The sequence below is a fragment of the Pituophis catenifer genome, unplaced genomic scaffold (genome assembly GCF_029215685.1).
Source record: "Pituophis catenifer annectens isolate HBS135680 unplaced genomic scaffold, rPitCat1.0.hap2 SCAF_1, whole genome shotgun sequence".
In the NCBI taxonomy this organism is placed as follows: Eukaryota; Metazoa; Chordata; class Lepidosauria; order Squamata; family Colubridae; genus Pituophis; species Pituophis catenifer.
The window spans coordinates 239,262,139-239,288,213 of NW_027256881.1; the positions used below are offsets into that span (position 1 = coordinate 239,262,139).

General features: G+C 37.5%; 1 protein-coding gene across 1 annotated transcript in view; it reads left to right on the forward strand.

The window, feature by feature from the left end:
* The window catches only part of MYRF (myelin regulatory factor), a gene marked incomplete at its 5' end in the record, with an annotated part of 57,806 nt that overhangs the window by 28,664 nt on the left and 3,067 nt on the right, over nucleotides 1-26,075 (forward strand). The window contains 17 exons of the mRNA XM_070957324.1: nucleotides 1,765-1,841; nucleotides 2,619-2,729; nucleotides 5,373-5,463; nucleotides 6,368-6,433; nucleotides 9,298-9,498; nucleotides 10,793-10,907; nucleotides 12,428-12,537; nucleotides 14,195-14,355; nucleotides 15,185-15,257; nucleotides 15,936-16,027; nucleotides 17,474-17,542; nucleotides 18,188-18,268; nucleotides 19,247-19,335; nucleotides 19,483-19,641; nucleotides 22,201-22,497; nucleotides 24,027-24,114; nucleotides 24,755-24,829. Of these exons, the coding sequence (XP_070813425.1) occupies nucleotides 1,765-1,841; nucleotides 2,619-2,729; nucleotides 5,373-5,463; nucleotides 6,368-6,433; nucleotides 9,298-9,498; nucleotides 10,793-10,907; nucleotides 12,428-12,537; nucleotides 14,195-14,355; nucleotides 15,185-15,257; nucleotides 15,936-16,027; nucleotides 17,474-17,542; nucleotides 18,188-18,268; nucleotides 19,247-19,335; nucleotides 19,483-19,641; nucleotides 22,201-22,497; nucleotides 24,027-24,114; nucleotides 24,755-24,829 (1,955 nt within the window). The remainder of the gene's footprint in view (nucleotides 1-1,764; nucleotides 1,842-2,618; nucleotides 2,730-5,372; nucleotides 5,464-6,367; nucleotides 6,434-9,297; nucleotides 9,499-10,792; nucleotides 10,908-12,427; nucleotides 12,538-14,194; nucleotides 14,356-15,184; nucleotides 15,258-15,935; nucleotides 16,028-17,473; nucleotides 17,543-18,187; nucleotides 18,269-19,246; nucleotides 19,336-19,482; nucleotides 19,642-22,200; nucleotides 22,498-24,026; nucleotides 24,115-24,754; nucleotides 24,830-26,075) is intronic.

Below are 26,075 nucleotides of genomic sequence, written 5' to 3' on the forward strand. Positions count from 1 at the left end.
GGGGCTTGTTTACAGTTTCATGGAATTTTAAGTAAAAATAAGTAGAACAATCCAAAATATGGAATTACAAATGCATATCTGAGTTTGTTTGTGTGGCATATTTGATAAGCTAAGTTTTAGGTCAAAGTAATTGACAAAGCATTTGCTTTTAATTAAATTTAATACATATTCATAAAATAAATTCTCATTAAAATTACCACAGTTAGATAACCATTAAAACAGAAAAGATACCCAGTGCATACATTGGTGCTTAAAAGATTGTGAACCTTTTAAATCCTAAAAATTAATAAGAACGACCCAATTAAAACAAATTTATTTACTGAGGAAAATGATGCAAAGTTACATATTTATATGTGACAATATTAATATGGCTTTGGAGCAGTGGTGGGATTCAAGTAATTTAACAACCGGTTCTCTGCCCTAATGATTTCTTCCAACAACCAGTTTGCCAAACTGCTCAGAAAGTTAACAACCGGTTCTCCCGACGTGGTGCAAACTGGCTGAATCCCACCACTGCTTTGGAGCCTGTTGGATGGCTATATTGATTGACACATGTCTTTGCACTTTAATTTATTTATTTATTAAACTTATATGCTTGCTTGCATATTGTCTTGCCTGCTTATTATGTTTTCTGGTTTTAAATGTTCGTTTTAATTGGGTTTTAAAGAGGTTATTGTTTTTATTGACCTTTGTATTATTTATTAATAGTTTTGCTTGGTTGTTCATAGTCACAAATATGATGGGTGGCTATACAAATTGAATGACTGACTGACTGAATGAATGAATGAAAACATCATGGACCCAACTACCTTTCTCTTTTGAATAGCCTTTACAAAACGGGTGTGTGACTCTAGTAAACAGGTGATCAGATTAGCAGAATCTTTGCAACTTTTAAAAATCCAGATATTTTTTTAGTTAACAGCTGTTACCTTTTTTTAAAAAAAAATCCATTACTATACAGACATCATCTTTATGAATTTAGAATACAATTTTAAAAATCAAATAGAAAGCATATAAGAATTACAGCTCTAGCATTTTTGTTGTACTTATGGTATAAAATTCATTCTGTGTAGTATTAGACACCATCTATATATCAATTTATAGACATTCAAAGGGGAGTATGGAATATGTTTTTGTATCCAGATCTTTTGTAGGGATGCCCTTTATCAAATCCTGTTTCTAATATACAATGAAGAATTACATTAGGTCTTAAGCTGTTGTATTTTTATTATATTTTGCTCCCACTTCTGTGAAGTTAATTATTAGAATTTAGAGCATTAACATTTGTGTAATCCTTACTGAACTATTTTTCAATTTTAGTTTGCTAATTGTATGCTTATCTTATAAATAGTGACAGATGGTCTGACTTAGACAACACATTCTTTATTAATTTCCCTGTGATTATATTTGTTGTAGGAGTTATCTAAATGGCATACTTACTTTTTAATTTTTTTAAATTTATTAAATTTATTGGCTGCCCATCTTATCACAGGGTAACTCTGGGAAGCTATACACATAAAAAATGTACATTTAGGAAGTACATATATGCGTGTCTGTGTGAATTTATATGTTCAAGTGTTCCGTATATCCTTCCTCTCCTATAGGAAGGAAATTGCCAGTCTCAAGTACATATAATTATTTTACTGCAGTTCTTTAAAATTAAAGTGCCTCTTTAAGATTGAATCCACTTGAATACGCATAAAGGAAAACAATGTATTCATAACTGTCTTTAAAATTGATCTGGATCTTCCTTTTTTTTTCCAGTTGGAAGCATTAAACCAGTCAATCAACATAGAACAGTCGCAGTCAGATCGCAGCAAAAGACCTTTTAATCCTGTCATGTGAGTACTACTCAGGGCTTCAGGGAGAAATCAGGCACTGGGGTCAAGCTATGTATTTACTTCTATGTTTAGTCCTCTAGTCTTTCTTCTATTTTCTTTTTAAATTCTGGTTCCCTCTACTTCTTGATCCATGATTTTTATAAAATGTCCTTGTCCTGCTTCAACTTATTAATTGACACATGTAGATCCTCCATTATTCTAATGTTCTCTCCTCAAGATCACGTGAAGTGTTAATACCACTTTATAATGCCTTGGTAAGGCCACACTTGGAATACTGCATCCAGTTTGGTCGCCACAATGTAAAAAAGATGTGGAGACTCTAGAAAGAGTGCAGAGAAGAGCAACAAAGCTGATTAGGGGACTGGAGGCTAAAACATATAAAGAATATTTGCTGGAACTGGGTATGTCTAGTTTAATGAAAAGAAGGACTAGGGGAGATACGAGAGCAATGTTCCAATATCTCAGGGGCTGCCACAAAGAAGACAGAGTCAAGCTATTCTCCAAAGCACCTGAGGGCAGGACAAGAAACAATGGGTGGAAACTAATCAAGGAGAGAAGCAACCTAGAACTAAGGAGAAAATTCCAGACAGTTAGAACAATTAATCAGTGGAACTGCCTCCAGAAGTTGTAAATGCTCCAACACTGGAAATTTTAAAGAAGAGATTGGATAACCATTTGTCTGGAGTGGTGTACTGTTTCCTGCCTAAGCAGGGGCTTGGACTAGAAGACCTCCAAGATCCCTTCCAACTCTGTTATTCTATTCTATTCTATTTTCAGGGTCAATTTGCCTCCAGAGCAAGTCACAAAGGTCACAGTGGGGCGGCTGCACTTCAGTGAGACCACGGCCAATAACATGAGGAAGAAGGGGAAGCCTAATCCTGATCAAAGGTAAGCTTCCACTTGATGACTTTTATTTAAGATTTCCAGAGCTATTTTTCAACATAAAGGTTTTCAGCAATCGTGAAATCCTACCGGCTTGCACCAGTTTGGGCGAACCGGTAGTGATAAAAGCTACCGGTTGGTCCAAACCGGTATTTCCGATGATCCGCTGTGCCACACGATTTAAAATCGCTAGAAAGCAGGAAATCCTGCTTTCTAGTGAATCTAAATCGCTCGGCGCAGCTGTTCACCCCCCTCGCTGTTCTACATACCTTCCCAAGCCTCCATTTTCCGCACCTAGCATGTGTTTGGCACATACTATGCATGTGTGTACGCACAGTGTGCATTTGGTGCATGCGCAGTGTGCATTTGGTGTGTACTTCACATGTGTGCACAGTATGTGTTTGATGTGCACTGCACATGCGCATGCATATAGCATACATTTGGCATGCTTGGCGTGCACCACACATTCGCAGGCAGCAAACCGGTGGCAAACCGGGGAAAATTTCACCACTGGTTCTCAGGATAATAATGAAACTAATGTGGAATTTAAAATAACTTTGGTGGTTAAGGATTCCATCAAGGGATACCCAAATTCAAGATCTACTTTCAGCTAAAGAATCACACAATAACTGGGTCAGTCATTCTCTTGTGCCCAACCTGCCTCTTTTTTTTTGGGCAACAACTTTTTTGTGCTATGTAAATGGCCATAAATAAGGATAACTCACTATTGATTCCCCAAGTGCCTGTCTACATGTCTCCACCTGTATCTCAATATCTTCTTACAGCTGAGTCACCTGAGGATGGCCTAGGGTGCTACACCCCAGAAGTGTTTTCCTAAGGTGTCATTTCAAAAAGTTATATCCAGGCAAAGTAGGAAGTGGTGAAGTTTATTGTGGAGGCAGCCCAATTTGACACACATTTGCCAACAATCTTGTGGTTCCAGTTGAATCTGCTGGTTTCCTTTGAGACCATCTCTTCAGTCTGGCCCTGACTTACTCACTTGCCTTTTAGTCCTTTTGTGTTTGCAAGTTCAGAACTCTGTCTTCTGCAGCCACTTTTCTTTTTTAAATTAGTTGTTCAGTGTTTACATTCAGTGTAAAGCCCTGAAATTGACCAGCCTGTGCCTGTAATTGGAAGTCTAATTGGAAGGGCTTGTCTCTTGCAAATCTGTACAGTAGCCTCTTTGCAGGCAATGGCTTTCCCATGCTGCTGCTTCCAGGGAATCTCTTCCTACTCTCGTTATATTCACTATCATGTAATTTAGAAATTGATAGTTTACAGATCCCATACTGATTTCCCATAGCTAAGCCTTTCTTAGAGTCAGGTTTTTCAGTAGGACTTATTCCATGGCTGCATCTCAGTGGCAGAAATCCAGGCTAGCATTGGATGGCAGCCAAGAGATACAAAATAATGTATGTGCCCAACTTTTGGCTGCCACCTAAGGGTCCGTAAATTGAATAGGCCATCTGTTGATCCAAAGTTTCAAGAAACAATAATAGTAAAAATGTTCAATTGTTAATGCATTGGGAACAGAAAAAAATGATAATGCATAGAGAAAGCAGAGCTTTGTGAGTGCCACATGGAAGAGGCTGAAATTTCAGCTAAGGGAACCACCGATCATTGCCCTTGGACTGTTTTGCACTAAAGCTATTAGGCAAAAATGCAACACAGATTTGTTCCAAGTGTATGGTAAAGACATTATGTTTTAGGGGATTCAGTTTCAGAGTGGCATAATTTCCTGCCAGCTGTGGGATAAGAGAGGACATGGCAAAGCAACTACTTGGATGTTGCTTTAGAAAATACATGCTGTTCACACTGCTAGAATACCTGAAACTGTTCATAGCTGATCATTTGAAATAACGCTATACTTTTCTGTGAAAAGGACTTGCCAGACCCATACAGGGAGCTTTATTTTCACTGTCCATGCTACACAAGCAGAATATCTGTATTGCCCTCTTGTTTCTCAGCCACAGATCTCAGATTGTTCTCTCCTTTAAAACAAAGGAACAAAACTGAATTGTGAAATGTGTGATTGGAATTTAATACTTCAGTTTTACTTTGGTAAAATTGTAACATAAAATAATATCTTGAAAAGCAGAGAGGCTTAGGAAAAAAAAAATCAACTTTGAATTTTCAAATATTTTGATATCACTGATTGATGTTATGCTTGTTCATTTCCTGTGTGGAAAAAAAGTGGTTTTCACTTGTGCTGGGCTAGGTTGATCTCTGATATCTATTCAGGAAAAAGGACACAGATTGATGAGCTCTGCAAATCTGTCCAGTATGGATAATTTTAAATGAATTGCTGGAGTTTTGCAGTTATATTTTAAATGTATTTTGTGGTTCTACAGGATAGTCTGCCACCATACCTGGCTGGTTTTCAGAGCCATTGTCATCCACTGAATTAATTGGTTTTCAGTATGTTGTGAATGCCATTTAGTGTTAAGTAGAGTTGTTCTAATGTCTGACAAACTTTTCTTTATTTTATTAAAGAATGGAATAAATTTGAAAATTATCTTGTACTGAAGATTTGAATATTTTGATAAAGTGTCCACTATGTTTCTAGAAAATCTCATATTTCATATGTACTATGTTTCCATCTGGGAAATTGGGAAAAACCTATGCTTAACTGGTCCTGTCTTGTTTCAGATACTTCATGTTGGTTGTGGCTTTGCAAGCTCACTCTCAGAACCAGAACTACACTCTGGCTGCTCATATCTCAGAGCGCATCATTGTTAGAGTAAGTCTATTCCTTTCCCTTGCAACATATCCTCCCATGATTGTAAACATTTAGAGCTTTATACTTTACTTGACAGAAGTTCCTTCATGTTCTTAAACCCAATACCAGCCTGCTCCTTGTTCCACAGTGTTCCTTGCTTTTCTTTTCTCATTCACAATACCCTCTACCCTAATCTTGTTTAGCTTTCGGAACTCTGACTCTCTCTTCTACACAAAGAAGGCCTTTGGTAAATGCTTACACTAAATGAATTCCAATGCTTTCGAGACTTATAGGTTTGAAGTAAATATTACATGCAAGGAGAGCAGGTTTATTCTTGGAGGGTATCTAGGAATATTGAATAATAGATTTTACAAGTGGTGTCCATGTTAATCATGTAATTGTGTTAGTGATAACCAATACCACCAGTTATCAAATTTCCCTGTTTCTGTGATACAAGCCACAAGGCAAGTCTTCTGGATTAGATGTTCATCAGTTTTGTTGAAGTTAAACCTGCCCCAGAGATTGTACTTTTGCAGACCTATGCCTTAAAGTTCCCAAAAAGTAAATGTTAAATACAGATGAGGGAAACTTGTGGAAGTATTATGATCGATTTCATCTAGGGGCATACTTTATTCAAGTGGGGCTATTTCTGCCCTTTTGACTTTGGAATATTTGTGAAACTGATGTCCCCAAATAAGGTTAGCTAATCAAATTTCTTAACAATCTGTTTAGCAATCTGAATAAACAAGTGGAATGTTTCTTCGCTTTAGATGGAATAACCTTGGGGAAAGGCAAGTGAAGAAGTCAGCTGTGGCTCTTTCACTGCCAAAGTTAGTAAGCAAATAAGGAGGACACTAAGCTGTGACTTTGTAGTTGGCTGTCTCCGCCCTGCTGCCTTTTTAAGTGCTGTGTCCATTTCCTCTAGCAAAGGGCCGGTTCGGGGGTAAAACACAAACAGAGGGCAGACGGGGACCCCGGAGTCTGCAGACAAGTAAGTAACATGCTGACTTATGCAGTCTCCGGGGTGGTGGGGGTGGGGGACCTTTGTTGTAGATTAGTGGGTAAAGCAGATGGAAACGGAAGTATATCCATGATGCTTAGCTGCATCCGATTTGACCAATTAGGGTAAGGATCTGTCTGCATTAGCACAAATACGTGGTTTGGTTATACATTAGAAGCACCTGTGAATTGCACACATTTCCATACCAGTAAGATTGTGCAAAATATACATAATTGTATACACAATTGTACCATGTCACTTCCCTGGAAAGAGATGGATTTGCTGCATGGTGTATTTTTAGTAATTGCCTGTATGGTAATAGTAGCTAGTTAATATCACTAATTTACAGTTCCGTGTTAGGGGGTTTTTTTTTTGGCTTGATTTTTTTTTTTTTGATACATGGCAAACAAAATATAAGCAAAAAGCAACAACAATGTAACAGTAAAATCACAAAAATGTATGTAATAATTAAAAGGAACTAAAATTGAAGATTTAAAAATTTGTATAATATTAATATAGAACTAGCTGAACTTTATCCTATAATTAGATCTAGTCCATATGGAAATACACTATTCTCATGTTTATAGTACATAAAATCTTGGTATTAAAAATAGGTTTCAAGAGATGTGTTCCTTATTGATTTTTAAAATGTCCTTATAATGTAATATAAAGGCACCACACCTTGCTTAAGAGAGATTAGAATCTAAACACCATAAGATAGTCAGCAAATGCTAGTATATGTGAGAGAGATGTGAGCAATTATATATGTTAACATTATCAGCAAAGATACTTTGCTGCCTGAAGTAAAGCCTAAATGGTGCCTATTCCCATACCCATCTGTAGCCGCCATTCCTCCCCTTCAAAGCTGAGCCATTCAAGCACCATTCTGAGTCTTTATGTATGATACTCTGAAGCATATGCCAAAGCAAATTACTTCTGCCCAGAAGAATGAAAAAATGGAGCTTGCCAAAGAAGTGGCTTTGTGGCACAGATACCTTCTGGGGGAAAAAAATTCTTTGAAATGTACCGTATTTTTCGGACAATAAGATGCACTGGTGTATAAAACGCACTAAGATTTTGAAGAGGTAAGTAAGAAAAAAAAAGTTTTTGCCCTCCCCAGCCCCCAGGAGCTCTCTGCAGGCCTCCCAAACCTTCTGCACGCCCCGTTTTTCACAAAAATGGGCTCGTTTTTCAGAAAAATGGGTATGTTTTTGCCCTCCCCATCCCCCAGGAGCACTCTGCAGGCCTCCCAAACCCTCTGCATGCCCCATTTTTGCGAAAAATGGGCCCATTTTTCACAAAAATGAGATGAGCGGGGCGGGGCTTCAGGAGGCCAAAAATGGCTGTATTTGGTGTATAAGATGCACCAACATTTCCACCCTCTTTTAGGGGGGGGGGGGGAAGTGTGTCTTATACTCCGAAAAATATGGTAGGTATCCTGCGAGCCAGATCTTATTAAAGTAACAGGACATTTGGATTGTAAGAGTATAAGAAATGAAGAAGCTTCTTTTTCTGTTGGAGATCCAATACTCGTAAACTTGGAAGATTGAAACAGTGTTCTCCCAGTTTTTCCCTGAAAAAGTAAAAACATGGCCTTTGTAAATTATTTTAAAACATTTTAAACAATTCCTCAGTGCTTTGTTCCATTTTATTTCAATTGTACAGTTTTTAATTTGTATGGTTTATTTTAAGTTATTTTTATTATTGGTTCAGTTGTTTAAAATACTGTAGATTTTTATTTTGATCAGTAATTATATAGAAATGCTTCATGTGAATAAAATCATTATTAATGTGTAGACTCAGTTTATAAGGGCAATAAATTATTCAGCAACTGTTGCATACTAAGTCTATATATGTAGGACAAAGTATTGTGCTCATCAATGAAAAAGTTGAAATCTTTTGAAACGCTGATGTTTTTACTATTTGAAATTCCACTGAAACATCCCAGGAATCCCTTTTTGATATTCAACTCTGTATGAAAACACAACATTTAAGCCATGTACCCTAGAAATCTAATTGCCAGGGATATGTAGAATAAAATGGTTTCTTCCTTTTTATCCCGTTTTTCCAAATTGCTTAGAGGAATTCATCACTCTTGTTCACCTAAATCTCTTACAGGCTCTTCCTTCACAATCCTGCAAGAATTTATTTTGAGCTGGGGATGCTTTTTTACTTTATGGAACACTTTGTTCCCACTGAGTGTAAGAAAAGCCTATTTGCAATATAACCTTTCTGTTATGAGCTAAGAAAGAAGGTTTATCTGGCTGATTCTGTAAACACACGCTGACTCAAGCTCCTTGTGCTGAGTTGGCAAACTAGATCAGACAGCTCTCTCTGGTTATAAGCAGTCTACTGTTAGGCTAAAGGAACAACTATGATATAAAGTAGATTTTGACAGAGGCTATATCTCTTGTCTCTTAACATGGGCAAAGAATTATGTGTTCTTATCCATGCTGATAATCATAAGTACTGCAAATCGAGAAATTTCCATAATATTCTATATGACATTGTATAACCTATCTTTCACCTTAACACATGAGTGCACATAAAGTGTGGCTGCCTTCTATCACAGTTGTCCATCAAGTATATCATGTAATATACTTGCAAAAGCTTTGGGCTAATAAGTATCTTGTGGAAGACTGCTGGGTCCCGTTTCTTTCTTGTTTAACCTCCCTATCAGTGAATGGGCTATTGGTGCAAATGGATATTTTTCCATTTCTTCAGGAGGAGAGCTTTACTTTATCCTATACTTTTTCCTGCTGTAAAACCACTGGACTTTTCTTCTCTGTTTTTCTCAATCATTTGCAATTGTTGACAGTTAACCCCCAACTCTTCTCTGGATGTCTATTTTGTAGGCTTCTAACCCAGGTCAATTTGAGAGTGACAGTGATGTACTTTGGCAACGCTCTCAGCTCCCTGACACTGTCTTTCACCATGGCCGGGTTGGCATCAACACAGACCGACCTGATGAAGCCTTGGTTGTCCATGGCAATGTAAAAGTTATGGGATCCCTTATGCATCCATCAGACATCCGAGTAAAAGATGATATCCAAGAGGTAAGTGTTCACTCCAGAAATTATATTCAGTACTGCATCTGCTTTGAAAATCCACACTGTCACTTTAGATTTCTGAACTGAAACTTTCATAAGCACTGAGCAAGTACTCATTGCAAACCAAAAAACGAACATTATAGAAATAGGCCAACCTTTGCCTAACACTTGCAATAAGCAGATGTTCTAGTCTCAACAATGTTCAGGAGGCAAACATACCAAGGCAGTTATTCGTTTAATACTTCTGTCTCACAGTGTGTTTTGTTGTTTTTTTCCTATGCCATCGCTTTGCAGTGTTTTACCGTCCTCTCTAAGTTGTTTACAGAGTCATTATATTGCCCCCAACAATCTGAGTCCTCATTTTACCGACCTCGGAAGGATGGAAGGCTGAGTCAAGTCTGAGCCTGGTGAGATTTGAACTGCCAAAGTGCAGTCAGCAGAAGTAGTCTGCAGTACTGCACTCTAACCACTGTACCACCGTGGCTCTTTATGTAACTATACTTCTAGTTAAGGTTCCATTATTGTACATGGGACTTGCTATACCCTTAACTGTATATCAACTTGTCTTTGGAAAATGCAATTGCAAACTTTTGATTTTAATACTTTGTGTTCTATATGAAAGGAAGAGTTGCTAGATTGCCATAATCTCAGGTTGTAACTTGACCTGGCTTCCAAATTCCCAGTTTGTTTGCTTTTTTCTTTTTACTTAAAAATACTTTATATTAATTCCTGAACACTAGATAAATACATTTGGATTTGGGAGCTTAGATATTTAGTCTAAGCTTAGAGTTTCAGTTCTAAGCTTAGACTAATAGTTTAGATACCTACCTAAATGTGTGTGTGTGTGTGTGTGTGTGTGTGTGTGTGTGTGTGTGTGTGTATTTTCACTTTGGTATTCTAAATATATTCAAATGATTTACATTCTTGCTGGTTTTTATAGAATATACAGTACTTTATTCTGTAAAGGTCAGCACAGATACTAAGCATTACAGCCAGTTATAAAACTGGATAGGCTTTGCTTCGGGTGGTAGAAAATAATACTAAGTCTCCTTGGTTTTTTGAAAATTGAAGTGCTGTCCTTTCTCAAAAGGCTAAATTCTGCTGCTCCCACTGTTCAAATCAATAATACAGAGAACACATAAATACTGAACTGAAATCGGCATGTGATTATCTACCGTATATTCAAACTTCCACTACACCTTTTTGATTTTTGTCAAATATGGTTAGATGTAACTATCTGGTGCCTGAGTATTGAGGACCATAGAGTACTTTTATAGATTTCTTTTTCTTATAATTTTAGGTAGACACCACAGAGCAACTGAAGAGAATCTCCCGTATGCGGCTGGTGCACTATAATTACAAGCCAGAGTTTGCTGCCACTGCTGGCTTGGAGAATACAACTGAGACAGGTACAGGTAATTTTTCTGACCTTGAGCTTAATTTACATTACTGTAACAAGTACATCTAAAACTATTGATTACAGTTGTTCCATGGACCCTCATATTCTTGGCTTCTCTTTGATGATACTTGCTTATGGGTTTGGCAATGATGTTATAGTTATATGTGACATTTTTTTCTGAAGATTGTTTCTATACTTAGAGAGTATGTTTTTGTATAATACCTAGGTATTTAACACTATACAAGATGCAGGAAAATCATTTACCAAGCATCATTCATCATGATGTGAAAACCCAGGCCTAATACTCTATCTTTACTTAATTTAAATATCAGATATACTGTAATTGCTATACTTATACTATTGTTTTTCATAGCAAATTAGTAAAATGCAGAGCACATTTTTGTGCCTTTGTTGGAACATAGATGTTGGAATACCTTATGGGCAGGTGTTGCAAGATAGGGTATATGATCACACAATGGTGAATTAATACTTGTTCCATTTACCGTATTTTTCGGAATATAAGACGCACCTTTCCCCCCCTAAAAGGGGGTGAAAATTTAGGTGCGTCTTATACACCGAATGTAGTCCTGCCCACCCACTGGCCCCCACCCTTTGGCTTCTGTCTTGCAGCAATTACCTCCTTGCAAGCAAATAGCAAGAGAAAACAGCTCCTTTCACCTTCAGCACAGGCTAATTAGCACAAGTTGATTGGATCGTCCTCCCGACTCTCAGTTGATTTGCTCTCAGCTGTTTTGCACAGAGCTCTGCTGCTTGCTGCAAAGAGGTAAATTGCTGGAGCAGATTTTTTTTTCCTTGTGCTAATCAAGCTATGCTGAAAACGAAAATGAAAGTAAAGCAGGCTGTTTGCTGCAAGGAGGCAAAATTGCTCAGAGGCAGAGGGAGATTTCTTTTTCTTCTTTTCCTCACCAAAAAAGGTAGGTGCGTCTTATACTCCAGTGCGTCTTATACTCCGAAAAATACAGTATTTCCTCCTCCCCCTCATCCTCTCTCACTATGGGGCACATGGTAGATTCCAAATACTTTATGGGTAAAACTCAATTCCTTCAAGGAACGCTTTCCCAATACCAGACAAGGCCAGCCAGGATCTGTCACCTGTTCAGATATTTTCTGTAGCACTTTTCATAATGAAGGTGTATTCATCAGGCCACTGATTTTAACCAGAAGCAATCTAAGGTATTGCTTAAGCTCATCTCTTAGTTGAAGGAGTGTAAGGGTGTGATGAAAGTAGTGTGCTTCATGCAAGAGTTCCTGATGCCAAAATCATTCTGGCATACAAATACTATCTTTCTGTTATCATAAGTTTTTCTAGGGCCTATGCTTACACTGAACCTTTTAGCTGTTTCTGAAGTGAAAAATTTAAAATAACTACTTTACTGCAATTGTTGCTAATGTTTGTAAAATAATACATATGTTTGAATTATATCTTTAATTGTAACTTTTTGGCGTAAATATCTTCTATAATGACACTTCTTGAGCTCAAAGCTGTTATGTTTTATGTTGTTTTTTCCTGGGCAGGTGTTATTGCTCAAGAGGTGAAGGAGATTCTTCCAGAAGCAGTAAAAGATTCTGGGGAAATCGTCTTTACCAGTGGGAAAAGTATTGAGAATTTCCTTGTGGTAAATAAGGTGAGTGAAACTCTTGGAAATAAACTAGCAACAGATTCTGAAGAAGACTAAATCCATACAAAATCTGGAAAATATATCCCCCCCCCTTTTTTTAAGTTGCATCTTAGATGTTTTGTTTACCAGTGCTTGGTTTAAGAAGAGCCAACAACTACACTTGCTGGCTTGAATTGATGTGAAGGAGAAAACAAAAACAAAAATAGAAAGGCTGCTGACAAGAAAAAACTGGTTCAAATCCTTGCAGGTGATTTGGTGGAGAATAATAAGGTAGCTGGTCGGTCTATGTTTCTCAAAAAGCCTTCAGAAGAAAAGAAAGGACAGGTCTTAGTTCTTCCTGTGTCTCCTACATTTAGCTTGACTTCAAGTAACTGCTTATTTTTTATAAGGACCAAGAATAATTCAAACTAGTGAAAAAGTATGCCAACTACTTTTTCACATGATATGTGAGTGAATGTCTTGCCCTAACCTAGATGTAGGGCAGATTATAGAATAAAATAAGTCCATAGGTATCCTTACCTATTGAATGTTTATTCTGTTAAAATAAATTGTATACATATTTTATATAATTATACACAGAGTAGCCCTGGGGTAAGGTGGGTGGCCAATAAATTTAAATAATAATGCCAAATATTTTCACTTATAGTGAATTATAAAGGGTTTATTTTGTGACAATATAGTAAAATATATTTTTGTGAATTTTTTTAAAAAATTGAGATACTAATGCAGAGATGAAATAGATTTGTGAATCAACAAATAGAAGACTGATATGGACCAGAAAGAGATCACTCCTACATTTCAGTAAATGTACATAAAATGGTTGTAGTAAATATACATAAAATGGTTTTATAAGCCACACTATAGAATTGTGGTTATCTGGAAAATACAGTTTCACATTTTGATTGTACTCCTATCTTCAATCTTGAAGATAGATAAAGCTAGATATGTAATTTTTGATGATGGTCAAGAGTGTATTTACATGGGTAAAATGCATATGTCATTGCATTCATTCCTGGAGATATCAGGTATGATCAGTGGCAAATTCCTTACCTTAATAATAGCAACAATTGAATCAGTCTCAGAGCTGGCATGTGCTATAATAATTACGATTATAATAATTATATTAGCATTAGCTGCCTTAAATATAATTTGGAGTGGAATATAGATTCATTAAACTGTACATAAGGTTTTTAAGTAGTCAGAAAGCAATCTTTCTCCAGAAGAGAGAAGAATGGTAGTGAGCAGTGAATTAATGATACTGTAAACATATGAAAAATACCTACCCAGATTGTTTGAGTTTCATCTTTGAAACACGTGAATATGAGAAATTCAGAAATCAAAGAAGGAGCGGAGGAAAGAGTCTGAGATTGAGATCCTTTCTTCAAGGATAGACTTTTACATAAGTTGCCTCATTGCAAAGTCTCTGTATCCACTTTTTTCTCTACAACTTTTGCAGAGTGAAAAGATTTTTGCAAACGCCCACATTGAGGAAAATGTCTGTTAAGTCACTTTGCCTGATGTGTTAAGTTTCTTTTAAAAAAAAAAAATTGTGAAAACAAAACATCCTTACCCTTTGAAAATAAAAGACCAAATCACAAGGTAAAGATTTGAGCCCATCAGACAATCTCTGTATAAAAGCAAACGTTGATTTTGCTCATTGCAGGAGCGGATTTTTATGGAAAATGTTGGGGCTGTGAAGGAGCTCTGCAAACTGACTGACAACCTGGAGAACCGGATTGATGAACTAGAGAGGTGGAGTCATAAACTGGCCAAGCTCAAAAGGTTGGACAGTATGAAGTCAACTGGAAGCTCTGGCGCATTCAGGTAATACACATACCTGAATTTTAAACATAACTTTTATTCAGCTTTGGATCATAATATGGAGTGGCCACCTGGAGGAAAGGACTGTTGACAGATTTAATTCTCTATCACAAAAATAACATGTAGGTTGCAATCCTATGATTTAGGAGGAGGCTACATTGAGTACAGTGGCACTTGTAATTATATTAAGATTTAAAGTAATAGAGAAGCTCAAAGAGATTTGGAATAGATTCAGGTGTTTTTCCAAGCTGAAGATTGAGTTCCCTTTCCAAGAGAGCAGGAAAGGACTTTTTTTCTCTCCTTCTACCATAATTAAGAGCATCATCGTGATATTTCTCTAATCCTTAATGAGAAGAGGAAAATATTGCACCATTCAAGTTCCTAGACAATATGAGTGTCCATATGGACCACTGATGGTTGAGAACACACCTCTTCTCTACAGTAGGGTTTATAGGGCACATTTCCGAACTCTCCCAAGATATATATGAATGTAAATCAATATTTTTAAGCCCATTCTTGAAAAGGCCTACAGTAGTACATTTTCAAAGAAGGATGGTACAATCAGATAAACAATGCAACAAATTTGAAGACAGGTTCATACTTGTAATGGTTCCTTGTGCAAGAAAATGTATGGTTTTCATTTCGTTTAGTGGCTTTCCACTCCCCCCTGTATAATATTATAATATATCATATCATAAACACATGCACACACACTTATTTATTTATTTGTTGAACAACTTCCATTAGAAATGGAAGAATGACCAGGGCAAAAATGCAATAAAAGAAGAAAAATGCTTATTTGGATAAGTATAAACTTTGTTTTTTAATACAGCCAAGCTGGGAGTCAGTTCAGCCGTGCAGAAAGCATACCGCATAAAAAGAGGTCCCCCAAAGTGGCAGTCAAGGTAACTTTTTACAAAGATACATAATTTGTCTGATTTTCTGTATTAAAGGAGGTATCATTGGAAATTTCTGGTCTTTGGTAGGAGATGTGGGAGCTGATTCTCCGATTCTCCTACTGTACAAATTCTGTGATACTTGAAGATATGGAAGCAAAAGATTTGTTTGAGTTCTGAGCAATGTCATGTTTGTTCAGCATGTATATTACACTGTTGAGTAAACACCAGCCTGTTCTACAAATGTTAATATGCTATCCTCTGTCATTTCTAAATAATATGGATTCATATTGTAAATTATATTAATCGGCTATGAATATAAATTCATAGTTGATGTGGCTAAGAATTGTATTATGTGTGATACACTCCTTGATGCAAAGTTCTTTTATGAGCTGGTGCTCAAATTCATTTCATCCAGCAGCTGTTTTAGTGATTTGTAATTTCTACTTTAAAATACTTGCCTTGCCCTCCATGTAGCTCTGCCATTCCTTAGCCTATGTGACATTTTCCATTAATTGATTTGTGAATATTTATTTTTCCTTGGAAAGGTTTAGATAAGAATTCCAAAGATTCCATAGAAAGTACAGTTTGCTATTAACAAGATGACAAGCAACCTATAAGACTCAAAACTAAATTTGTCAAGCAGACATTTGACATGATTTGTCCCTTTGCTTTTATTTTGTGCAGACTCCCCCACAAGGAGTCAAAGACCAAGCTTGCATCAGTCAACGTTTTCTGCAAGGTACCATTATTGCTTTGGTGGTGATCATGGCATTCAGGTGAGGGACTGCACATTTGGGCTACTACGCACTCCTTGGGTTGGTGCAACACTCAGAATGTGTGAGAGGCCTGTTAGCCAGTGAGTGAATAGATATGAGTAGATAAACGGATATGTATTATTTATATTATTGTATTTTTTGGAGTATAACACGCTCCGGAATATAAGACAAAACTTAGTTTTGGGGGAGGAAAATAAGGGGGGAAAAAATCTGCCTCTGCCTACCAGCATCCATCGGTATTCATCTGGCTAGCATCCTTAGCAAACAGCCTAGTCAGCTTCAGCACATTAGCCTGATTCAGCACGAGCAGCTGATTGGTGGGTGGATCAGCTCCCAGAATACCCCCAATCAGCTGTTCCCAGAGATGAACTTTAGCAACAGGTTCGCTGGTTGTGAGTGTGCATGCGCCTCGTTGGGGCAGATACGCAGCTTCAAAAATGCAGCTGATCGTCGCAGGGAGCTCCAGTGAGTACAGCAGGGGAAGCGCGGAACCGGTCCAACAAGGCAGCAGCTATTCCAGGTTGCCATTTTGGCCTCCGTGCCTTGCTTTTTCACCCTCCGAAAGCTCCGTTTGAGAGGCTGCCTTTGCAAAGAGAAGCTCCTTTGCAAACAGACCTTTTGGAGCTTTTGGAGGCTGCAAAGGCAATCTCTCAAATGGAGCTTTTGGAAGCTGTTTGAGAGGCTCTCCATTATTATTTTTTAGAAAAGTTTTTTATTTGTTTTTCAAAACAAACACAAACAATATATTTTTTTTGAACAGTGTATTGGCTGAGTCAAAATTTGTACGGCTTTTAGTTTTCTCCAACACAATTTATATATTTCACTTTTTGCCATAATATTCTTTCTCTCTAATCTTTTTGTTTTATTTTCCTTCTGTTTTTTCTGGTATATAACCAATATTACCAATCGCCATAATCTCTAATCTCTCCGTTTGAGAGGAGCTCCAAAAGCTCCATTTGAGAGTACGCACGGAGGCCAAAGGGTGGGGGCTAGCAGGTGGCAGGGCTACATTCAATGTATAAGACGCACCCAAAATTTCACCCTATTTTAGGGGGTAAAAATGTGTCTTATATTCCGCAAAATATGGTAGTTTATTTCTTCTGAAATAGTCATCATCTTTTCACCATGGTGCTTTCATCAGTGAGAATTAAATGGAAATGTGCATCACTATGTGAGACTTTTCTTTGTATTCTTTGTAAAAACTATTTTAAGAGCTACACTATAGTAATGGCAGTTATAGTCAGTTGATGTTTTGTAGATATTGGAAAAGAGATTGGAGAGTATAGGAATAAGCTTGTGAAGTAGAACTCTTTTTCAGTCAAAGTCATTTACATTCATGAATATAAGCAACAAACAAAAACAGCCTGTTAGGGTAGAGCTCCTATTCTGTCTGAAACACAGAAACCCTATTTTTAGAAACTTTATTTGATGTTTTCTCTTTCATAGTGTGGTGTCCATGTCTACACTCTATGTGCTAAGTTACCGCAGTGAGGAAGACCTTGTGGATATTGAAGGGTATGTTCCCTCTTCCTGGTCATATGCTTTGAAAAGTAATTGGACTCCCATTTGACTTGAGGGAAAATTCTTAAGGAATTTTTGATGCAGATGTTTGGAGCCAGCCTTACCATTTTGGGATGACAAAAGAATAATACAGTAAAGGGTATTGAGGGTAGGCAGCAGCAGCTGAATGCCTGCATCCCTTACATGCTGCCAAGCTATGACTTTCAACTGACACTGGTATATGTTTAGGATATTTCTTTTCATGACCACTTCTTAGAATTTTTTCCAATTTATAGATTCTATAACAAATGTATATAAACACCATGAAATGTGTACAGGTACACTGTTGCACATCATATTTAGGATCTGTTGTAAATAGTCATTGATCAGTTTCTAGAACCTGTGCTGTTTTATGTAATTGTCCACATATCCTAGCTGTATACCAGTTTGAAATGATGTATTTTGGATAATTCACAGTGGAACGTTAATTACTAAATTGACCTTTCTCTTTCCCTCCCTTTGCTTGCTTTTTTTTGCTCCATTTATTTATCTCCCCAAATCCCTCTCTGCCTACTCTTCCCATCAAATGCTCTTTGTTACAATTTCCCTTGCCTGGTTGTTCCATTCCTCCTTTCCTTTTCTGTTTTCGGTGCCTTGTAGCTCTTTTGCTGTGCCTACTTCTTGCCTTCTGGCTCTTTTTCAGCACAGAGGTCCTGGCGTCCCAGTTGCTCTCTGTCCATGGTATGGTCCTACTTTTTCAATATGCTGCAATACATTTGTCCTATTCTTTCAAATCTGCCGCCTTGTATTTTTATGCATTCTCCCTTCTTTTTATATCTGTCTGCATTTTAGTGTTGCTTCTCCTCAACAAAGGCGAACAGGGAAAGAGTTTTTATAAGGCTTAAATTGGTATACTGAAACCAAGCTTAAATAATGTGTTAAAGTCACATTTAGTTTGAATAAGTATAAGCAAAAGTATAACTTGAAAAATAGGAAGATTGAAAGTGCAGTTCTTAATTGCAAGAAATCATCCTCATTTTTAATGAATTGTATTTCACTAAATAGATTTGGGTTGCACTCAGACTGAAAGCAGGATGCCATAAAGTTCTCACCCCAAATTCATAGGCTGATATCATCCTCCATTGATGCAGCTAACAAGGCAGCATTTAATGGAATGTAAAGGATCTAGGATTGTACTAGGAAAGTAAACAACTCTCAGATTCCTTGGACCATTTCTATGCTTGCAAAATGTGATGTTCAGTTATATGTTTATGTGGCTGTGTGCTGAATAATGTAAATGGGTGTCATCAGATAGAAAACATTAACAGTTAGCAGACCAGGGAGGATTGTGTTTTGGTTGGAACCAGGACCATTTATCAAATTCTTAATTATGCTTGCAATCTCATCCTAAGAGTTATCTGTTTTCCAGTGGAAAGGGGTGGGTTTAGAACTGATTTAAAGCAATGTTATCCCATTCGCCCTTTGTTACTTTGTCCAACTATGCTCATATGTAGATCTCTGTTCATTCAGAACAATAATTCTACTTTCCATCCTGTTTCCTGCCCCCTCCTTTTTATTTTTGCAATAGTTTTAAGTCATCTTCTCATTTGAAATGTGACCTCATGCACAGCCTCTATCTTATTGCATCTCTTCCCTTTGCTAGACATCTGTTTCTGTTTTTGGTCAAAACTTCATGCCTGCATTTTTCTTGCATTTTAGGTCCGGTCAGAACATAGATAAAAATAAGATGACATTTTCCACTACTGCATCATCGAATACCCCCAACAATGCTTCCCCTTCTGAGAATGGTAGGTACCAGGGAATTCATCCAGATTGAAAGAAAAGTTAAATTAAAACATAATTTTATGAATTATATATTTAGTGCAGGAAGCTAATTGATGCTGGTTTTGGATTTGACACAACTAATCTTGATTCTGTTAATTCCTTTCTCACAGCCACAACCCATGTACCTGACTTGTCCCCTGCCTTGCCTGCCTATAACATAGTAGTCTGTTTCAACCCACCTTGTTTTTCTACCTGTTGTTCTTCTGTTCCCAACAACATATCTACTCCTGGACCTTCTGGGACCACTACTGTCGCCACCAACCGGATAGGTAAAACCATTTGGTCCTATTTATTTATTTAAGAATTTACAGTTGTAGACCAAAAAGTAGGAAAGAACATTAAAATGGAAATTACCTAAGCTAAAACCCCACTTACAGCACAAGCTAAGCATGCCTGCGTTGTGCTCAGAACCAGAAATTTCTAATTGCCATTGCAGAATTTGGCCACAGTGTTGATCATTTAATAGGAAGCAAACAATTGCTTCCTGGAATCGCTCTGAACAAATTGTGATTTAGAGGAGAGATTAAGTACATCCTCCAAGGATAATAGGACATTTCAAAAGTACATATGCAATTGTTGGAATTTCAGATTTGAACCTATGCATTAACTCTTGGTCAAGACCATTAAAGGCAGAGCACCCGAGCATTCCACCCCCACCCCCAAAGTGGTGCTGTAGTTGCAGCAATAATTCATATTTATTCATTATTTCCTGAATATGCAGAAGTAGAGCCAAGTTTTGGGAGCGAGGAAAGAGAATCTAGATGACCAAATGTCTTGTTGGTGTAGTTCATTTTCTGTGTGAATGTTGTTCTGCACCATTTAGTTACCCTATTTCCTCAAATGCTGTAGGGAGTTCTCTGCTATACTGTTGTGTTAAATGGATCCTTATTTACTGCCAAATAGATATTTATTTGCTATATCACACCATAGCTTCTTACACAAACTCTCTACAGTAGTTAAATGTACATGCCGAATAACGAGGATGTGGTTATATAATAATAATTTTTCTACTAGTTTTTGGATACCTTTGGTTATTAGAAGGTATTTGTACACCTGGCAATCTAGGAGTAAACAATCTACATTCACAGAATCAATTCTTTAAACAAGTATTGTAGCCATTAAAAGAAAAGATCCGCTGCCTTAATTTCATATAGCCAAAAGGAGGAATTAGAGCAAGACTGTCAATGGTTTTGAGCAAACCAAAGCTCAGTGCCAAGAGCTTTTTTCATCAGGTAAATGAATGTTTTTCTGTGAATATTTTTTTTCTTCTCGCCTAATAGAAGGAAGCAAAGAAGATCTGGGTGATGAAGCCATATTAGCATCATTATTTACTGTACATAAAACTGAATCAGTTTCAAAACATTACTCTTCGGGGTTTTAATCATTTTATTTCAAGATCATTCTGTTAGGAAAGATCATTCTGTTGGGAAAGATCCAGATGGATCTTGACAGACTTGAACACTGGGCCCTATCTAACAAAATGAAATTCAATGAAGAGAAAAGTAAAGTCCTACACTTAGGTAAGAAAAACCAAAAGTACACATATAAATTGGGTGAAACCAGGCTTAATAGCAGTAACTGTGAGAGGGATCTAGAAGTCTTAGTGGACAACCAACTAAATATGAGCCAGCAGTGTGCAGCGGCAGCCAAAAAAGCCAATACAATCCTAAATTGCATTAACAAGGGGATACAATCAAGATCAAGTGAGGTACTAATACCATTCTATAAAGCCTTTGTAAGACCACACCTAGGGTACTGCATTCAGTTTTGGTCACCACACTATAAAAAAGATGTTGAGACTCTAGAAAAAGTGCAGAGGAGAGCAGCCAGGATGATTAGGGGACTGGAGACTAAAACATATGAATAACGGTTACAGAAACTGGGCATGGCTAGTCTAGTGAAGAGAAGGACCAGGGGAGACATGATAGCAGTGTTCCAGTATTTGAGGGGCGGGGAGGGGGTCAAGCTATTTTCCAAAGCACCTGAGGGCCAGACAAGGAATAATGGATGGAAACTGATCAAGGAGAGATTCAACCTGGAGAAAAGGAGGAACTTTCTGACAGTGAGAACAATCAACCAGTGGAACAGCTTGCCTTCGGAAGTTGTGGGAGCTTCATCACTTGAGACTTTCAAGAAAAGATTGGACTGCCATTTGTCAGAAATGGTGTAGGGTCTCCTGCTTAGGTGGGGGGTTGGACTAGATGACCTATAAGGTCCCTTCCAACTCTGTTAATCTCTTATCTACTATACCTATAAGTATAGGTATAAGTATATCTTATATACCTATATAACCTTATATACCTATAAGTAGGTATAAGTAGGGGAGCCTATAAGTAGGTTCCCCTACTTATACCTAATTGTTGCATTCTTTTTGGAATTTCCAGAATACAATGGTCAAGAATATTTAAATATTAGAGAATGATTTTGGTTTTCTTATGGAAATTGATAAATTCAATGTGTGTAAAGATTTAATCAATAATTCTGGCTTTTCTATCAGTTGCCTAGTGCAAACCAGTTCGTACAGATGCATTTTCTACAAAAATGTTTTTATATGAAATTATATTTGTGTTAAGAAACTTCACTGAGAATGTACTCTATATCTGACTAAAACGCCAGAATTCACAGAAATTCTCCTAAGGGAATTTTCATCTATATTAAAAATTGAAGTTTGTCTAACTGAGTCTACAGTGTTAGAAAATAGCCACAGGTTTATCATTTCTGAGAATTATGCTGTCTTAGTTATCACACCTTAGGCTCTTATCTATCTGTCCATTGCTGGTCCCTTCTCAAATTAGCTTTATTAATTTTTATTTTGTTGCTCTTCATAGACCAAAGCTTCGTGTCACTCCTACCAGTGACAAACATCAAAGCCAAATCAAGGGGGATCAGCGGCAAGACAGCTTCCCACACAAAGTGGCCAAAGACTTCTGACCGATCACGGGACTTTGGGGGTCCCAATGCCAGCCCCTCCTCCCTCTTCACCAACATCCAGGGCAAGTCCAAATATGTTGCCAACCTCCCCCTCACATACAACAGCTTTCCTTCCGATCAGACATCACGGCAGCGACGGAGCATCAGCCAACCAGATGCTAAGGAGCCTGGCATCATAAGAACGAAGCATAATGGTAGACATATTTCCTATTTTCCCTGATTATTTGGGAATAGAGACAATTTCCACCATCTCTGCTCATCCCACCAAATCTAGCAGTGTGGCATGTTAAACAATGTCTTCTTGTTGGACCCAGGAACTGTGTTTTTCTGTGGCTGCCTTATGGAATGTCATCCCTCCAGAATTTCAGATGGCCTCAGCCCTTTTAGCCTTTCATAAGGCATTAAAGACCTGGCCGTTCCCCAGGCATTTGGGCCAGGAGATTGTCAAGATCTGCCACTGACTGCTGCTTTCTTATAAGTTTGCATTATTATTTGTGATCTTGGGCGTTAGGGCTTGAGTAGTTAAAATGTTGTTGTTAAAATGTTAAAATGTTAGCCTGGTATATGATCCAGAGATGAGAGGGGAATACATATAAATCAAATAAACAATGCCTGTTTGTTTGCTTATTTAACAGAAGAAGGAAAAATGTTTTGCCCCCAAAGACAACATGCAGGAATAGATCATGGTTCAGAGGCATCATAGTAGTGTGGCCAAGAGCAGCAGCAGCCCAGTCACCCCTTGTTTCTTGCATGTGTGCCTATCTCCTCCTCCCTACTGCAATCTGGCTCTCCCCAGTTGACTAATGATTAGCCTGTGGGCATGTAGGAAAGAGCCACTTTGATGCAGTGGTTAATGCATCAGATTAGAAACCAGAAGGGCTTGAGTTATAATCCTGCTTTAGACACATAGAATGTGAGTCACACTCTCTGTCTTAAAAAAAAAGGCAAGGGAAAACCTCTTTTGAAAAAAATAAATAACTTGCCAAGAAAACTGCAAGGATCAGCCCAGGCAATCATGAAGAGTCAGGACTGACTCGAAAGAACCCCTGATAGGCAAGCAGGGAAGATTTGAGTTGCAATGAACCAGCCAAGGCTTCTGAAACCTTTTTTCTCCCCGTTCTTGAGCTACAAATTCTTCACATATGTTTTAACTATCTGCAAGCACCTCCTTAATATATCTTGTACATCTTTAATTCCTTCTTTACTTTCCTCCAGAACATGCTCATTACTACCAGCCATTACATTTGCTAGTATAGTTTCTTTTCAAACTCTGATGACTTGGACTATGGGAATGGTCATCCTAGGACATCTGGAGGCTACAGGATGGTAAAAGCTGTTGATGTATATACATTATACATTAATACACAATATATATATACATTGATGTATATACAATATAATCATATCCAAACAGGAGAACACCTGTTATTTTTCCGTCTGTGCCAGATCTTCCTTGGCTACACTGCCTGTTCCTATTGTGCCCTATGCTGCATGTAAAGCTTTGTGAGGTGATGGTACACATACATTCTTAGCAGGCATGGCTTATGAATCCCATTCCAAACTATCTGATTTCCCTTCGGCTTGGTTTTAGGCAGAAATATATACGGTTGCATTAGTTAGAAGATCACAGTCCTAAACCTTTCCCTTTAGAATGATTAGCATTTTGTGGAACTTCCTATGCAGAGTAAGCTCCTGCTCCATCTTGATCATTTGTGTCCTGTAGAAACAGCACCTGTGCTCCAGTCTGTGTCACTGTTGGAGGCGAATGTGGTCATCTTACCCCAAGTCTGTGCTACAGGGGACAATTGCAGGTAAGTGGGAGCATGGCAGCCATAATAAGCTTTGTTAGACTGGCAGTTCTTTTTTGTAATATATTTCTATCTGAAATTTTCAGTGTAGTAAAATATACAAAACAAACCAGAACAAAGATAGAAAATAAAAAATAGAGGATAAGAGAGAAAGAGAAAGAAAAAACATTTATGACCTTCTGTCCTTTTTTTAGTCAAGTAATAATCATTTTAAAGTTTTCTCCAACTCTCCATCCCTTTTTAACCTCCAAATCATGTAATTATCAAGTCATTTTTTCCTTCTTTCAACAAAAAGTCCACATACAGCTTCATCTTTCAAAAATGTCCTTATTGTCTTTTCTCTGACCAACCTGGTCAGCTTTGCTATTTTTGGAAATTCAGTTAATTTTATATTCCAGTATTCCACCGTAGGCATTTTTTGCATACATCAGATTTAAAGATCAGATTCCTAGGAAGGAAATTTTGTCATCCAGATAACTAAATATACCAATTTAGGATTTTTCCATGCATCTTGGTTACCATATTAGCAGTGACAAATGATGGAATCATATTTGAGTGAATACATGCAAAGCACAGCAGGAAAGTATGAAGATAAGCAAAAATTTGAGGTATATCTTTTTTGTTTGTTTGTTTATTCCTGCAGATCTGGAAATATCACTTATCGTATTCCCATCAGCAAATTTACATCAGTGAACACAAATCTTACTTTGGAAATGAAGTAAGTAAGAACTTTTGGGAAAACACAGATTCTGGCAAAGAATATTGTAGAAAATGCAAAAGCTAAAACAGTTTAATAGGAAACCAGATTGAGAAAGGAGAATTCCAAAATGATATGAATAGTTGATAAAGATGTGATATCTGCTATCATTTCACAAATTGAGAGTACTATTCTCAATATAATTCATAGGAAAATAGTACTGAGTCATGAGGAAGATGGGGGACAGGCTTTTGGTGAGTCTTGACAATCAGGCACTTTTTAAATCAAATCTGGTTACCCCATTTAAGAATCCTTATCTTCCCTTCCTCACAGGACTGGAGATTTCACAGAAAGGCAGATACTTCTTTGTGGTGGTTCATTTACCTATATTTCTATGCCACTTCTCATCTCATAATTACAGAGCCATTTGCTGCAACAACCCTAAAAATGGCCACAGTCAAAAATTAAAGTGTCAGTGCTACTCTGGGAGGATGCCATGTATTTCATATCCTGACATGCTGAAGATAGAAAGTTAGGCATGACACAGAAGAAACTCTGTCTGTCGAAAGGGAAGGGTTTTGTAGCTCAGTGACAGAGCACATACATTTTGTGTGTGTCCCCCCCCGCCCCCCCAAAAAATCAGGTTTGGTCTCTGACATCTCCAGTTGGTGCTGCAAAATCTCCTTCATTACACTCCAATATTCCACTGTTGCAGATGCTGCTGATTATTGTCAGCTGCCTAGAATAGCCCCATGGTGAGATAGGTGGCAAATGAATTAAATAAATAAGTACTAGAAAACTACTGTCAGGACAGAATGGATAGATCATTGGGAGTTTTAGGCCAGCTGCATCTGAAACACCACATATTGCCTAATGATCCTAATCTGATGATGGGCCAGTGTTGCTTTAATGCAAGGCATCTTCTGTATTCTTAAAAGACCATTTTGTTCCTCTGTGTACCTTACTCCACTGTGATATTCGTCTGTATAGTTAGACCTGGAAAACCAGAGCGGTTTGGATCAAGGAGTCTTCATGCTATTGTTTTTGGATTGTATCTAATGTATCCTATAAAATGTTTCATAGAAAGCAAAGAGGAAATTAGAGAAGTGGCTTGTCAGTTACCACTTTCAGGATTTAGATCTGTTCAAAATAACTTCGCAAAATGTAGTTCCGTTATTCCTTGGAGCCCCAAATACTTTGCTTTCTGCTGTAACACAAGAAAGACTTTCAGTCTTTTCTTCCTGCCTGCAAAACAATAGCACCTCTG